This window comes from Semicossyphus pulcher, unplaced genomic scaffold (assembly GCF_022749685.1).
Source record: "Semicossyphus pulcher isolate SPU_LCO1_2020_fin unplaced genomic scaffold, fSemPul1.0.p SCAF_1, whole genome shotgun sequence".
Taxonomy (NCBI): Eukaryota; Metazoa; Chordata; class Actinopteri; order Labriformes; family Labridae; genus Semicossyphus; species Semicossyphus pulcher.
The window spans coordinates 33,372,492-33,390,119 of NW_027211603.1; the positions used below are offsets into that span (position 1 = coordinate 33,372,492).

The 17,628-nt window shown below is 39.4% G+C and overlaps 1 protein-coding gene across 1 annotated transcript in view; it reads left to right on the forward strand.

Moving 5' to 3' along the window:
* The window catches only part of ano1a (anoctamin 1, calcium activated chloride channel a), a 62,577-nt gene that overhangs the window by 29,729 nt on the left and 15,220 nt on the right, over window positions 1-17,628 (forward strand). The window contains exons 6-15 of the mRNA XM_069673816.1: window positions 125-179; window positions 1,948-1,999; window positions 2,725-2,780; window positions 2,995-3,036; window positions 7,999-8,063; window positions 8,939-9,073; window positions 10,800-10,960; window positions 11,941-12,026; window positions 15,704-15,775; window positions 16,697-16,771. Of these exons, the coding sequence (XP_069529917.1) occupies window positions 125-179; window positions 1,948-1,999; window positions 2,725-2,780; window positions 2,995-3,036; window positions 7,999-8,063; window positions 8,939-9,073; window positions 10,800-10,960; window positions 11,941-12,026; window positions 15,704-15,775; window positions 16,697-16,771 (799 nt within the window). The remainder of the gene's footprint in view (window positions 1-124; window positions 180-1,947; window positions 2,000-2,724; window positions 2,781-2,994; window positions 3,037-7,998; window positions 8,064-8,938; window positions 9,074-10,799; window positions 10,961-11,940; window positions 12,027-15,703; window positions 15,776-16,696; window positions 16,772-17,628) is intronic.

Consider the following 17,628-nt stretch of genomic DNA (forward strand, 5'->3'; position numbering starts at 1 on the left):
GTTATACTTTGTAACTTTTCTGTCCAATACCTACTAATAAAAAAGACACATTTTACAGATACGTTTCAGTCTGCACTCTTTCTCAGGATCTTAAAACCTCACCTGTGTTGTTCTGTGTTGCCAGATTCGACCTGTCTGACCGAGACAAGTTCTTTGACAGCAAGACCAGGAGCTCAATAGTAAGTACTGCTTGTTACTATCTGGCCTGGGGGAAACAATTGACTGTATATAAGTAGTAGACATTGCCACTTGATGTGGTTTTAAAGCCTGCAGTGTGGCATTTTGGCCTTCGCCATCTTGGTTTCTTGGAGAAAGAGGTGACCATATTCGGACGAAAGGGTGCACAGACATTGCAAAGTCTTAATCCTGGTTTAATTGGAGAAGACTTCAAACTAGACATTGGGACCACTGACTTATGGGAAAATGTTTACCCCCTACTGGTCATTTTCAAAATGCAGGATTAAGGCACTTTTAAGGCATTTTTAAACCAAGAGGCTACATCTGCTTCTTACATACAGTCCAGGAGGGAAACCCTGGTGCAACAAGAACAATGAAACACCGGATCATCAGACGATATGCTGTACTTTAAAGTGTTTTTTTTACTCTTATGGTTTAAAAAAAGTTGAGCAATGTAAAATTACCTACGCAAATCAGAAAATCAAAAAGACAAGTCACTTACCTAACACTTAGCAAACAACAGGAGAAAAGGAGATTTAACAAAATGCTACCCACCACTGCCTGACCTGGCCTGTAAAATGAAGATCTGTTTTATCACACCGATATTTTAGCAGGCAGTCTGGTTGGAGGTGGAGAGAGGAGAGCCGGCAGGAGTTGGAAGAAGCCAGACGTTAAAACTGCAGGCTTGGAGGCTGGAACCAATCACCTCCCCTGAACAGCCTACACACTCACAGTCAATCATTCTGTCAGCCAAAGCAGCCAAGCTCACCTGCAGCCAATCACACAGGCATCACAGTAGAGAGGGAGAGAAAATAGATCCAAAACACATGCACACAGACGATCAGAGCAAGTACACAAATACATAGAACATATTCATACAACCTCAGGGTGGTGACATGGCTCCTTCAGTAAGCCACATAAAATGGTAAATGGACTGTAATTATATAGTGCTTTTCTAGTCTCTGTGACCACTCAAAGCTGCTTTTACACTACATGTCACATTCACCCATTCACACACTGATGGCAGAGGCTGCTATGTAAAGTGCCCAATTGTCAAACAGTTATCACATTCACACCCATTGGCTGTACTGGGTGCAATTTGGGGTTCAGTGTCTTGCCCAAGGACGCTTCCACATGTAACCTGAGGGAGCTGGGGATTGAGCCTCTGACCTTCTGATTGAAAGACGACTGACTCTACCACTGAGCCACAGCCGCCCCAAGATCTCCAAACTAAAAACTTAAAACTGTAAATAAGTTGCATTTATGGTAACAAATATGTGTTTCCGCACAGATAACTAACTAACTACACACACCTGATGTGCATTTTCTTTTCTCCATTAAGACCTCATGCTTGGGTGGGACTAAGTATTGGAGTGTGTCCTACAACCTGAATCTACATCATACATGTGCTGCTGCATTGACTTACACATACACCCACACAGGCCTTCGCAGCGCTTGACTAATTGCTGGCTAATGTGATTGTCTTCTCATTATTGCTCAACTCCTCAATCACAGCGATTGTTGGCTCCCAGCTGAGCTCCAGCTCTCATCAATAAAACTGTGTGGAGCGCTGCATGTTTTACACTGAGCTGATCATGGGTTCTCTGAGGACACGTGCACAACTCAGCAGTCTTCCTGCGGCACAGTCCCTCGAACAATTTCACCTGTGATATTATACAAGAAACAAAATCTCCTCCTCATCTATATTGTCATGTTTTACGACTGCACTGCTTGGTTAAATGAGGCTTTAATGTTTTGTTGTATCCTCAGGTGTATGAGGTTCTGAAGAGGACAAGATGCACCAGAGCCAAATACTCCATGGGTAAGACTTCTGCCTACATACAAGAAGACATCAACAAATACACTTTGTGCATCATAATTACCCCCCCAGAGGAGCAGTGATTATATCTGCCATCAAACATTAGCTATTTGTTCTTGTACATCTAATCATGTCAAATGTTGGCTGAAAGTGGCTGATAACCGGTGAGATTGTTCAGCCTTGGCTGAGTTCGACAGTCTCTTGAGTGTTATGTAATTGTCAGTTGAAGAAAATAGGAATATAGGAAATATGTTCAGGTTTGTTTTTGAGGCACAAAATACAACATAGATAGTTTATATCCTGTTACAGCCTGTCTAACTTTGTTTGACTGTATTGTAGTGATGTTGTCGCGTTCCCAGATGTCAGAAATGACTGTGGTGGCGAAATCTAATTATAACCAACAGGCATGACAACAATTACTAATATAATGAGGCCTCTGATAAAAACACGGTGTATGTTTTCTGCTGCCCTGTTACTATAACAAACAGAGGTCAATTTTTATACTGTAGTATGTCTTTGAAAGCATCCCTCTACATTCTGCAAATAAATGGATACAACAGACCACAATGGAGTCTAATCTTTGAACTCCAAAAGGGAAATGTAACATCAGTCATTTCTTGGTTTCACTGGGTTTTTTTCCAGAGCGCTTCTGTGAGTTTTACATTGCTTTGTGTGTTTATGTGTGCCTCTTCTCTCATCATAATCCTGTTGAATATTTTCTCTTTCAGGGATCACCAGTCTGCTAGCTAATGGTGTCTATACAGCCGCTTATCCTCCACATGATGTGAGTATCAGCATCACACTTCATGGATGCCTCACTGGTCTCAGAATAGATGATTAATTGCTTTTTATTTACAAGAATAAGAATAATTCAATTTCTTTGAGTCTTAAGTATAAAAATAAAAAGCAATCCTCTCATGGTGTATAATACATTTGTGTTAAATTAGATTTGTATGTGTGTGTGTGTGTGTGTGTGTGTGTGTGTGTGTGTGTTACAGGGAGACATCGAGGGGGTGAATGCAGAGCCTAATGACAGAAAGGTATGGAGTACAAGTCCTCCAGTCAATACATTTAATGAGATGTCACCAACACTTTCAGTCAATATGCAAATACTCATTTGTCAGCTCAAAGAAAACGTGAACAGAACAAGACAACAACCTGAAACCTGTTAATTTTTATTAAACCGGCACAAATGTCCTTATTCAGTGAGGACATGGCAACCCGCGCCACAGCAGTGGATTGCTCTCTGTTGGTCGACCTGGTCAAATTTCTGAAGAGAGGCCTGAAAGAGCTCTGCTGTTACAAACATGACGAGAGAAAAACATTTTCATTTTCACACTTTCACATTTTGGCAGAATCAGGAAATTATTTCACATTTAAAAACATCCCATAGTTTGTTTTTCAAGTTTGTACACCAATTAGAAAATGGAAACTCATTTTATTTCATTCAAACAGAATAAAAACATCTTTTCCAGTTGTTGAGTCTCTAAACCAACGGTGAATTATTCTCTTTATTTATTATTACGGTTGTGCTGTACTTTGTAAATTGAGATCTAATTTTTTCATTTTTAAATGGGAACATAAAACAGGACTTTACCTTCAACCCTCCACAATCTAATGACACATAACCAGCTTATTCATTGAGAATAACCTGGTTATGTGTCTATTATTAGGAAGTTTTGCAGGACATGAGAAACACAATAAAGTTAGCATGACTCATGGTAAGAAATACCACCATTGTGACATTAAGACATTAGAAGTTAAAAAGTACCAAAATTGCCCTTTAAGTTGAAACTAAGTGTCGCCTCACAGCTAGAAGGTTTTTAGTTTGAACCCTGGTTCGGTCGAAGTGGGCCTTTCTGGGTGCATGTTCTCCCTGTGCATGTGTGGGTTCCCTCCGGGTACTCCAGCTTCCTCCCACGGTCCAAAGACATGCTCGTTAGGTTCATTGGTGACTCTAAATTGCCCATAGCTGTGGGTGTGAGCATAAAACGTTGACTGTCTGTATATGTCAGCCCTCTATGTGTGATTGACTGACGATCAGTCCAGGGTGTCCCCCGCCTTTCGCCCAATAACAACTGGGATAGGCTCCAGCCCCCCATGACCCTGAACAGGATAAGCAGCATAGATAATGTATGGATGGAAGTTAAAATCACGTTTTACTGTAGTGCTTTTGCAAAGTTGTTCCAGAAATGCTATTGAAGCCCAAAAAAACTGTCACATAATAAAATAAGTCACCTTCTTCCAATCAGTCTAAATAACCATATGTTTCTTCTACTTACACTTTAATCATGTCTCCCCCATTTTAATCAACAACAGTTTAACACAGTTTGGAAGCAAAATGCTCTCAAACTGCTTAAACCATCAGTTTTCCTCACAAAGATAAACATCTGCGGAGGAGTTTTTCTGTTCGAAATGTTAGATAAATGAGTTTCAAAGGATTTTCGCATCCTTCATCATGAACGCAACACACTAACACAACATTAACACATGAGTCAACCTTAATGAGTTGTACCATGAGGTTTTGTTTGTAATAATGACTAACACAGCATGACAGACGGCCGGGACAACATGACAGCTTTTTTAAATGTCTGAGCTTTTGTTCCAACTGTACCAGAACAGAATTAACCAGGCAATGCGAAGGAACATAACAGCTCATGCTGCGTCTGAAGTCATGTCCTCCCCTGCTAACACTCTCCATAATTATACTGTAGGCTGTGTGTCACTAAGGCAACAGTCTAATAATTCCCCCTGTGTTATTCTCAAGCTGCAGAAAGCTGTAGCTTAGTGCCTCCTCAGCAACACTTACATATTTCACAATCCTGCCTATACATGTTTAAGAAATGAGTGATGACAATACTGAGATGGCAGGTTTAAAATGAGGTGCTGTTTTCTCTCTCGGGCTCATTCTGCTGTGGTCATGTCTAAACACTCCTCCTGTGATTTAAAACCTCCTGCGTGCTGCTCTGCCTGTGAACAGAGTGTGTGATTGGGTTTGTCGGTGTTTCATCATAATTAATGTTCTGCTAGCTGAAGACCAGAGCACTAACCCAGTGAGCTGTTTAATGATCACTGTGACAATCGAATCATACAGCAGTGATTTGCATATAAATATGTTTGACCACAAGGCACTAGATCACACTGACACACACACACACACACACGCACACGCACACACACACACACACACACACACACACACACACACACACACACACGCACACGCACACGCACACGCACACACATACACACACGTACCAGTGTTGTTTCTTTTATCATGAGCATTCAGTCAGACTTCCAATTATACACATGTTTACTGTCTTACATTTGCTACATAACATCATTAATTATAATATTCTGCGCATGTAAAAATAACACCACAATAAATGATCACAAATGAACAGGGCAGTGTAACCAAACACTGCAGCAGACACCACCAACTAATCTGTTGTCAAACAGTTAATGGGGCAATTGCTGCTTAAAACTAACATTCTGTTGAGCCTGTGGTCTGTGGCTGTGTTTAGGCAAATATAGCTGGTGGTTATGGTTGGAAAGAGATCTTAATAAAAATAAGCTAGTGTTGTCTCCACTGGGGACAAATCTATTTTTGTACCCCTCCCTTAGTTTGATTTACTCCCTAAAGTATTTCCAAACAGTTTCCTCTGATGCCATAATCCAGCCAAGACATGCTCAGATTGATGAATGTTAATAAGCTCGTCTCAGTTCTAATTGTGCATTTATAACAACGAGTTGTTAAAGTGCAGCAGTGAGGGCTTTATGGATTGCCAGGCTTCAGGCTTCACTACCCTCTGTGGAGGAGCTGGGTAGGGCTAAAGGTAACCTGAGAGAGAGAGAAGTAGCTCTACAGTCATCTTCAAGTTTATAATATACTAATAACAATGATAACAGTAATTCTAATTCAAAGTTCATATTCACATAAACGATATGCAAGATAAAAACCTCAATCAAACATGAACATCACTGAACCTACCAATTATAACCCAAAAGTATGATTTCTTCCTTTTCTATTAATGCCTTGATTATAATTTTGCAGCAACATATAATTGTACCCTTTCTATGTAAAAATGTTCACTTGTACCAAAGTGCTCACATTTAGAGATTAAAAAAACAGATTCTGTTTGTTAGAAAAACATTAAATATTTTCACAGTTTAAAGAAAACCAGTGCTGCTCTTTCCTCTTGAAAAAGGTCTTCTGCATTAAAGTTCTAATCACTTCGCTTATTTTTGAAGTTGTATCTGTAGTCATCGATCTTTTCTTTGTTTGTTCAGCCATAGTAGATTACTGTTTACTCGCAACACTTCCAGAGACCGGAAATGCAGCCGCTTAGCTCCACCTACCCTCTCTGGCAGACCAACCACTGCCGGGTGATGGAAAACGCGTCACTAACTGGGCGCCGCTTATGATTTTTTCCTCTAAAGTCGGCGCAGACACCCAGTCCGTAATTCTGCAAATGCAAAGGCTTTCATCAGTGGGCCATAGGCTCAATCACCATTGTCTTACCTCATAATAGATAGTGACTTAACAGACATTTATTAAAAGGAAAATCTCTGAGATTACTGGATTAAACACTAAGTATGTTGTAAATTGCTGGATCAAGCCTTTCCCCTGGTAACCTGAAACATTTCTCTTTATTCAAATGTTTCGTCAGTACACACTGATGAAAATGTGTGATTCCAATTCCTGCTCTTGTCATGGCAGAGTGTTTCCTCTGTTGTGTTCTGAATGCAAAGTGCTACCAGACAGAAATCAATGCAGTTAAAGAACACTTTATCTTTAAAGGGACTGATTTACCCCACACAAACTGCATGTAATAATATCAGCACCTTTCTCTGAACTATTTATTGCACCTGATGTTAAAACAGCCTTTCGTTTCAGGCTGAATTACCAGTGGTTGATGTGTGTGTGTTCTTAACTGCAGCATTCTGGGTGTTATTCCAGTGTGAGCAGAGATACATATATTTACTGTTATTGGATATTATGATTGTCTGCCCACAACAATGGTGTGTTACACCTTAAAGAGCTGACAGGAAGCCCTTCTGGAATACAATATGCTCTCTGTTAAAAATAAATGGTGATATGTTGTCAGACCTGCGGTCTGTTTTTTATTGCATTGATTTCTTGTCACCTTCTTTCAATGTGCGACAATATAACTGTTGTCTCACTGCACACCATAAACTGAGCACTGAGAGAATACTTTACTGTGAATCTGAAGCCTCAGAAGGTACATGCAAAAATGATCACAGGTATATTTACACTAGCAGTGCGCTAGAGAGCTGGCTGTAATGCTCAGCGATACATGATGCCGTCAACTCTCATATAAAAGCCAGTGGAAGGTTTGGACAGTCTCTGATGAAGAGTAGAGTAGCTCACATTGTATGCTCAGCATGATTACAGTCTAAACGGTGTCATACTCACCACTCCACTGCTCTGAGTTTCTCTTGTTCATTCTTATCCCAATTTTACTTTGTCGACATTTTTATCTCTTTAAAGTTTCTGTTAATGACTTTTACAACTTCCTGCAGATGTTAAGTCTTAAAAGCCCTTATTGCAACTGCAAGGCTTTTTTATGTGAAATATCTGTGCAGGAAGTTTCTTTTCTTTGCACTAAGGCAAAAATGATGAGCCGGTTAATCATTCAAATTGTCAAAATGTATCAGTTAATTGTTTTTCGTATTTTTAATACAACTTCTTGAACTTTTTAAAGCAAAACAAACCAAAAATTGGCAGGTGCACACCCATACTTGGATGGATTTAAAAATGAATTTTCATCGCACAAAATGTTACAAGATAAACAGGTAACGTTATAAGGGTTGCTTCATAACTTTGCTTTATAAGCTTTCCAAGTTTTATTTATTGACAAACAGCCTCTACAGCAGGCTCACTAAATTGTGATACATATTAAACATAAACTTTGCACATAATGTCCTGTTTCTTACTTATACATACATCAGTATTTATGGACTCTTGTGTCTCCTCACAGCTGCTGTACGATGAGTGGGCCAGCTACAGCGTCTTCTACAAGTACCAGCCTATAGGACTCATCAGGTCAGACCCATCGCTCTGCTCTTGTCACAGCCCTCAGCTGAATTACAGACACATTTGTAGACCTCATATGTCTCCCACTGCTGCTGCCCTCACAGCAGCTTTATCTGCCTTCACCTGCCTGCAGGCAGCAAGTGCAGACGAGGACCCTCACGGACTAATTGATGCTCCGCTGATGCTCACTGTGTTCCTGTGCACAGATTGGGAGTGTGAGCTGAATCTGATGGAGTTTCTTATTAAACCTGCTCTGCTCAGGGACTGTAGCACTGATGTTATTACACATAACCAGCAAGATGATCGTCATCAGTCATCAGATCATCATGTCAGTGGTTTTGGTGTCATGAACTGAACTTCTTAGAAAGAGTCTTACAGAAAGTGGGTTTATACAGTGTGTGGAGCCAAACATCAGGTGTTTATCGTTCACAAGGTTTTCACCGCTATTCAAGTTATCCAAAAAGATCTCCTTCTCTTGAAAACCAATGGACCAGTAAAAACTCTGAATACAGCAGTTTCAAACTAAAAACCCTTGTTTCTCTGACAGATTTAATCCCACTAGATGGCTATAGTCCGGTTAAATGGCAAAGTTGAAAGGATGGTGACCTGGCTTGAAACACAAAGTGCATCAGTAAGAATTCTGTTGGAAATGTTTAAATGTCCGTCCTTATAAACAGCTCTGCATCATAAAGGTGAAAAATGAGACTTACAGTATAATGACTGATATAGAAAGAACAGATAGTTGAAGCATGGTATTTAACAGTAAAATCTGATTGGACTGACCAAACTCAGAGGTGGGAACAGGCCTAACAGAAGAAGAGTTAACGTGTCAGTGACGTACTGTTGTTGTAAATGTCTGTCACCTTTGTTTTCTCCTCCCACAGGAAGTATTTCGGGGAGAAGGTTGGATTATATTTCGCCTGGTTAGGAGTCTACACACAGATGTTAATCCCTGCAGCCATCGTTGGAGTCATTGTGTTCCTCTATGGCTGTGCCACTGTTGATGATAACATACCCAGGTACAAAAAACACACACACGCACACACACACCCAAATGCATGTTTTTTTTTGTTTGTGTATTTTTCATCTTTTTTTTCTAAACTAAATATCTTGTTTACTGCCTCTTCATACCAAAGCTGTTTGTACCTGTATCACAAATCTCCAAACATCAAAGTATCTGTGTCAATAAGGTCCTTTAGAGGAGCTTTACTCAACAGTAACAGTCAGTTAATCCAGCTAAATTAACAGGGGTTTCATTTGTGTTTGGCTGTATTCACTAATCTATCTAGACTAATCTGGAGTTTTAGTAACAAATTAAAACATTTTGACTTATTATAAATGGTTATTACAAACTCCAAACTAGCAGGCTGGCTAAGTAAATCCACTGAAAAAAACCCACTAAAAGGCTGATGACATCGATTACTTTTAAAATGTGTATAGCCCTTTTTTTCAATGAACTGCATGAACAGATATGATTGATAGAAAATGTATTTTCTCAAAAGCTCTAAATAAACTACAGTACTTTATCCTGAAAGAGAAGGAGGTTTGGTTCACCTGTTTTATGTGAATCTTCTGTAGTCTTGTTTTCAGGCACTTACCTTTTAATTCATTAATAATATTATAATATTATAATTACTCTTGAAACCAGTTGATTTGGATTGAAGAGAGGGTAATTAACCTTTAGCCCTCTGGCATTTTTTTCACTTGGTTTAAAAATCAATAGCAGACCAAATGACCTGCTCAGATGGAGACGTATTGCAGTGTGGTTTTAATACCAGGCTTACACAACCCTTAAAATGACTCCACCTATCCACATAAAGCTTTAGGTTTATTTCTACACATGGTAATTATAGGCTTTACATGCACAGAGAAAGGCAGTAAGTGGTTTGAAATTTAAGGATAAAGTACATTTCATTAGGCAATACACATACTGTTTAGACTGAGGTAGCTCTCCCTTTAATCTCTGGGGGTATTGGGCCATAATGAGCATCATATTGATGCCAAAGTCATACAAACACTGTGGAGGATTTTTTTAAAATCTAGATCAGAATAATGAGTCTGAAGCCTCCCTGACACTGTGGGCAATAACAAATGTAAGAGGAAGAAATTCAGTGTGGATGTTCTGAAATGCTCAAAGGATGATAACTTCTCACTACTCTGATAACCAAGCTCTTCAGTGAAACCCATATGCTTTAAAATACTGTTATTATTTAAATGATTAATTTTAATATATTAGCATAATTATTGTTTATTTAAAGTGAGCTAGTTATCTGTAAATGTGCTGTCTTCAGGTATGTAGATCTCTCTGTCGTAGTCTTCAGTTTTTGCATCGTTTGACCTTTATTGCTTTCTCTCAGCTGTTTCATCTCTTTTCTTTTTTTCCCTTTGTAAACAAACCAACATCAGATTTACCAGACTTTTTACAGCGGATTGATATGATTACAGTTTGTCCTCCGATTGTGTGATTACAGCCGCATTCCTAGCAACTGTCTATTCTCCATTACAACGGTCTGTTATCAAGAAATAACACAACAAACATGTTCTTTGAAAGGCTGTCAAGTTTAAAACATGCCTGAGCATGTATAATATTTGATTTGAAGGACAGCATGTCTCTGTCTCATCAAAGAATTAGTGACATTTTCCCCCCGTGTATCTGGTTCTCTTGTTCTGGTCTCTCTGCGCCATCGTTTCGCACCTTCCACCAGTTAAATGATTCCTTTCTTTCATGTGTCCCTGTTTTGCCAGTATGGAGATTTGTGATCCCAGGAATAACATCACCATGTGTCCGCTTTGCGACCGAGCCTGCAGCTACTGGAAGCTGGTGACAGCATGTGGTACAGCCCGAGCCAGCCACCTGTTCGATAACCCAGCTACCGTCTTCTTCTCCATCTTCATGGCCCTCTGGGGTAAAAGCACATTCACATCAATGCATAAAAAACAGTAAACAATGAGTCTAATAGACGAGCAGCACATGATAAATGCAGATTGTGAAACTTCACATCGCTGGAAATGTTCCAGGTAATAGACAGTACCATTAAATCCATTCAGAGTTTTTGCAGTAAAAGCTGATACCTCACCCCAGGCGAACATAAAAGTTACAATCTGAACCCACGATGGTAAACACTCAGAGCCGGACCTCCTCTGATGTCCTGCCAAACCACGCTGCCATCTGTTAGCAGCAGCAGGGCTTCAGACCAGGGAGGTGTTATGTGTTCAGATGAAGCTGGTGTCTGACAGAGTCACAGCTCGACGGCCATCTGGGATTCACCTATTGTAGACACGATGTGGCAGACTTGCATGAAACTGTACACTCCCAGTGTTTCCTTTATACAAAATTAGAACAATAGCAACATTTGTGTGCACATCTACAAATAGACTTAATTGTGCAGAAATTTGGTGCATTGTCAGCAAAACAACACCGAAATGATTTGCATGTTGCAAGACACAGGTTCACCTGTTTACATGTTCCTTCAACACCATGAACACACTGTAATTTATTGTGATATAATCCCATATTCAACTTCCTGCTTTCCCAAATATATACTAGAAAACAAAATATGGATTAATTCAGCTGAAAGTAGTCTCTCAAACATCTTTCATCTCCTCTTTGGGGAATATTGGTTAAAAAGTACATTGTCCTACAGAATTGTCAGAATTGGGATTTGTTGACATAATAGAACAATAGAGAATGGTCAAATTGCCAACTCTACAATAATCAAGCTCAGCATATAGTCAGGTTAATTCACAACAGGTGTTAAACATATTTAGCATGAACAATATAACATATATTATACTGGAGTACACAGGATGTAGTATATAAAACAAAAGGGGACCAGAGGCCCGTTTAAGCCTGCGTTTTGTTTTCTGTGTCTGCCGGTTCATGCAGCGGTTCTCTTCATGGAGCACTGGAAGAGACGACAGATGAGACTCAACTATGTGTGGGACCTGACGGGCTTCGGAGAGGAGGAGGAGGTGAGATAAAAATAACTTTTTATATACCTGTCTCTAAAAATGTACTGCCACTGTACGGTTGAAAAAAGTAGTCTGACATTTTTTGAGCCTTCAGAATGACAAAAAACTTTTTTGGAAAACTAAGCTGAAGTAATTCAAACTGGTGGTCATGAAATATTTGGGAGAGTCTAATGCTTTTACACTCGTAACAATGATGCTTTCGTTAGTAGAAACATTTGAAATGGGACTCAATAAACCCTCCCAGGTTGCCCTTCTCTCTTCCTAACTCGATGTAAGTTTTCATATATATACTTCATATAACTAAGACTTCTCCAAATCTCATTTCAGTCTAAACATCTTTTTGACATAGAATATTTTAACTGTCTAACTGTAACGACTCATCTCCACTTAAAGCACAGTCTCAAAGTAATAAGGCCGACGTGAGGCCACATGTCAGTCAGGATATGCATATAAATGTTCCTCCTCTGTCTTTGTGAGCGCTCTGCAGTGAGTCAGCCCTCGGTGAAATGTTCCCACACAAACACCACAGCTTCAGACATCCGCATTCAATTTCATCCTTCTTTTTTGAAGCATTTTAAATGTTGGTCATTTATATATGTGGCTTGAAAGGTGACAACTGAAGTGTTTGAGTATTCAGAGACAATGTTACTGCTGACTGACATCCTCTCTTCATGTGTTTGTGTGTGTGTTGTATTTTACAGGAGGAACATAAGGTTTGGACCCACCTTGTTTTATTTCTTGTCATCTCTTATATTTAAACTTCTTCTTTTTGATAGACTGCTTGTGACCCGTCCTGCAGCCGCTAACACTAACCTTTCCCCCTCAAGGTGTCTAATTATCTGCCTCGGGTCTTTTCATTTGTCTTCTTCATCTCCCTGCTGCAGGGTTTATTTCCTGTAGCTTTCTCCTCCTCTCTGAGGGTCATCCCCATGCTGTGATGCTCCTAACACATCATTGTTGCTGTTGTTTATGACAGCAGCAGAGCTGACAGGACAGTTGGTTGACTCATAACGCTCTCCTCTTTTCTCTTGTTTTCTTTTCATTTTCCATGTTCCCTGTTAAGCAAAGACAACTGTGCCCTCTGCCCTCATAAGACATGCAGCATGCACACCTCCGAAATCAAGTAATATACCTTTGAACTCAAACAGGAGAAGTGAAGCAAAAAACAGGCTAAAACACTTTTGTAAACATAGCAATAGTTAGAAAACCCGAGTGCCCTGGTAGGTCAGGTGGAAACTACTCATCCTCAGTCTTATTTTGAAATTCTTTATAAAAAGAAAGACAAGCACATTTCTGTTTCAGTGATGGACTGCTGTGGAATTTCTCTCTCAGTAACTAAAATGCCCTGGCTTGTTAAATGACATACTAGTGTTACTAAGCCACAATAGAGCTTGATGTTATTCAGGTTATCGGTGTGCTGTATGAAGACCAAACATCCGAGTGGATTATTTGATGAACTTCGGAGTTAATAAATCTGGAGCCTGTTCAATCACTTTGCATGCACATCACTTAGTATGATTTATTCAGTTGGTATTAATATTTTAACTCTTGTTGATCGACGCTTTGCATAGGTACATGACTAATAATCCGATAAAGATCTGTGGAAGGGGCACATTTGTCCTACTTTCTCCTCGCCTGTCCATACATCCACCTGGTGATAAGGGGTCATGCAGTACCTGGTATTGAGCCCATATGAGCTCCACCTAGTTTACACAGTTTTGACCCTTCCCAGCTCACTTTAGCCTTTATGGGGCCCACATGGACATGCTGGCGAGAAGACAGCAGTATGTCAAACCAATAAATTTCACAAAAGACTGAAAATATGCTCCTACAAAAAACCTCACAGCCATGAACCATGCAGGAGAGATCAAAGACTGGCTGATTCGAATGTGTAACTTTATAACAGGTTGAATCAGTATAATGAGTTCACTTTATTAAGTTAATTAATAAATAAACTGCAATAATAAGTAATTTTACAATAAATAGATTTAAAAAAAACTAAATATAAAATGTACATTCGATTGCAATAAATTGTGTAGATGAACAAAAAAATTGCCAGGGGGTGTGTTAGAGGCTGTTTTGAAGTTATTAATTATTATTAGTTTATTAATATAGCAGTTTTATCAACAGACATGTGACCCCAGCCCCCTTCAAAGATTTTCGGGCTCAGCCTCAGGTCCTGTGAGCTGTCCATATTCATCACGTGGCCAAACTCGAGTCAGACACAGTGTGTATGTCTGCTGATTTGTAAACACGATCACCATGTCAACCATAAAAAGTCAAAATATGTCAAAACTTGCTATGTTGCAAAGTGCTTCAGTCAGTAAATAAAGGTTTAAATGATCACTTTTGAGGGCTGTTTCTGAAAGAAAATAAAACTTTTTGCTTTTGAATATGAAATTATTCAAGATGCAGGTTTGAATTATTCTGTGATCAGATAAATGTATGCAACTGAATTGTTGCTGATCTGGCCTGAGTCCATACCAACCAGCAACATTGTTGTCTTTGTCTAGACCGGATTTATCTGCACTAGGTCTGTTTTTCTGTTTTCATTCTGTGCATTCATCTGTACATTAGCTGGACACATGGAGCCTCAGGAAAAAAGAGTCAAACTATTGTGGTGCAGTTTCTTCTGTATACTCTGTACCTCTTTACTCCTCTGGGCTTCCTGCAGACTGTATTACTGTTACAGTACAACCACAAACACACTTCTGACTGACTATAACATGAAACTAAAACATTTTTTTCCTCACCATGAAAGGATTAATTGACAGCGGCATTGATTAGACACCAACACATCATAGAGATGTGTATATGAAATGGTTACAGGAAGGGAAACTCTGATTTACAGAACCATTTGAAATGTTGAGAGACATTCATGGTTGCCTTTCTACCCAGTCAGATATCAGTCTCTGTGTGTGTCCACAACAGACTCACAAAGGTTTAGGTAGCATAAAGATTGGAGTCAGACAGTAGCTAAGCTTTTATCCTGAAAATCTTAAAACCTGGGCACACATGCAGTATTTGCATATCATCATGCTTCAGATGGGGTCCCTGCCGCCCCAGAGGTTCACTTTATGCAACTCACAGGTGTTTTATTCTGTTATGACAACTTTTCAATCAATAAGTTCCAAATAATTCATATCAGTTTGCTTTCAGCTTTTTTGAAGAACACAGACACAGATGTAGACGACACAGAATTTTTTTATGCAACATTTTGTTTTACACAATATGCAAATTAACTTTAACTTTTTTTTAGATAACACTAATCTTTTTTATTCCCTCAGGGGCCCAGTCTGTCTTTTTATGTTGAATATGTTGGCATGATGAGGGTTTAACACCTCCATACGACAATCTTTTGCATACGGTAAACTGTAGCAGTAAAACCCAAACTGCACAGGTTACGAGGTTAAAAGTTAACTGTGAGTAGTGCTGAGAAATTCCAACATCAGACCACAGTTTGTTTTTGCTTTAATGTGCTCCTCTTATTCCTTTCATGATGAGTCGATACATTTCTCTCTTTTCATGCACGGAGCGCTGCACGGAAATGTAAACCGTTTTTCACAAACTTCATGCAATCTGTAAATCCAAAACGAACTCTTCATTGTCTTACTGCGTACTAATATATATAAGTGCTTCATCTGTAGCTGCATTACCTAAACTGATTTCTCTTTTAGGACCACAACCGAGCTGAGTACGAGTTCCGGGTCATGCAGAAGACAATGAGACAGGAACATGCAACTCCCAAGGTAAAAGTGACTTAGTGAGGTGTTAAGTTGTTTAAACTATTTTTCTGCAAAGTCACATTATTAGTCTTAAAAAGCAGTAAAATAGCACTCCTTATTGCAATCTTTTATCAAAGGCCCTTAATGATGATTTGTATTAAATTATGTGGTAAGAAAATCATTTTATTCTTGATCCTCGTCCACCAATTAGCACACTAACTGTTGCTAATTGTGCTTTAACTGTATCTGTTTCCCTCTTGTCTCCAGCAAAACAACAGAGCGTCCAGATGAAACGATATGTTCAAATGTTAAACCTATTAAATATTCACATAGAAATTGTTTCATTGCAAAGTTTCTGAAAATCTGGAATTTCAGACACAGCGACTGAAACACGTTTGGAGAGTAAAAGAATCTGACATGTTCTGATGTCCTGCAGACAAAGCTCTGAGTCAAGCATGTCTATTAGATTGGTACCCTTTTGCCTTATGTCTTGTACCAAGGTCACCCACACACACACACACACACACACACGCATGCACACGCGCACACACACACGCACACACACACACACACACACACACACACACACACACACACACACACACACACACACACACACAGCCGCCTGAGCTCTTTGACCCAATTCTCAGTAGACTTGAATGTGACATGATAGCTCAGGGCGGAATTAGCTGTGCTCCACTGCAGCCACATAATGTGTGTGTGTGTGCGTGCGCGTGTTTATGTTGTGTGTGCTGTGTGCATCTGTGTACTCAGAGCACGAGTAGCTGCTACTGACAGGAAAACATGAGGCTGTGACACACACATTAACACACTCACAGGTTCACACGACTGGAGATGCTGTTCATGTTTCAGTTATGATATGTACTTTATGACCCTCACACAACCCTGTTTACGTGTCTGTTTGTTTGTCCATGTGTGTTTCAGGGGGAGAAGGTGAAGCTGACATGTACAGACAGAATGCCAGCTTACCTGACCACTGTGATCATGATGTGCTTCATGGTGAGTCTCAGCAGCCTCTCTGCAGAGTTGCAACAGCAGCCTTTGTATCTTGAACACGTGGACATCATTTTTAAAAATATGTAAATTTAAATCACCCAGATTTTACTCCAGATTCAGACACAACAACAGGAGGGGAGAGCAGGTTATTTTAGACGTTTTCTTTGAACTATAGCAACAGAAATTAGACTGCCAAAATTCCTGAATATGTGGAGCTTCAGCAGTGACAGATCTTATGTTTAACTTGAAATTTGTCTTTTAGGCCAAATAAATTCTCTGGTGAAAATCTCAGACATTAGCAGCAGCAGGTTTTATCAGCTGTCAAGGTTTGTTACAGCCAATAATTGTTATTCAGTAACAGAAACAATGTGAAACCTTTGGCTGATAAAAAACAAACATAAGTTCAACGTTTGTTCAAGTAGCTTTTTAAAGAGTTTGAAAAGTAGCTAGAGTCACACGAGGCTGCAGATGTTCTGTCTGTGTTTAGTCAACATTGTTTTAGCTACAGTTTGAACATGAATTAGGCTGTCCTCCTTTTACACACTGTTTGAGTCAACAAAAGCTCTTTGTAGATCTTTTAAGGAATTCAAAACATTCAGATTTCACAATAAATTCAACAATTAATATTGAATGCTTTGAATCCAAGCCTGATTAATAACACAAGAAAACAATACATTTGTGTTTTAAGCATAGCCATATAGACAGAGACAACACAGATTTGACTGCTTGATTGTTGTAAAAGTATGTATGAGTAAAAACCAGAGGCAGACCCTCGTCTTTAAAACCAGACTATAACCTGAGCCTGACTCTGAAATCTGACCATGACCTGAACTAATGGTTCATCTGAGGTTTCCTTCTTC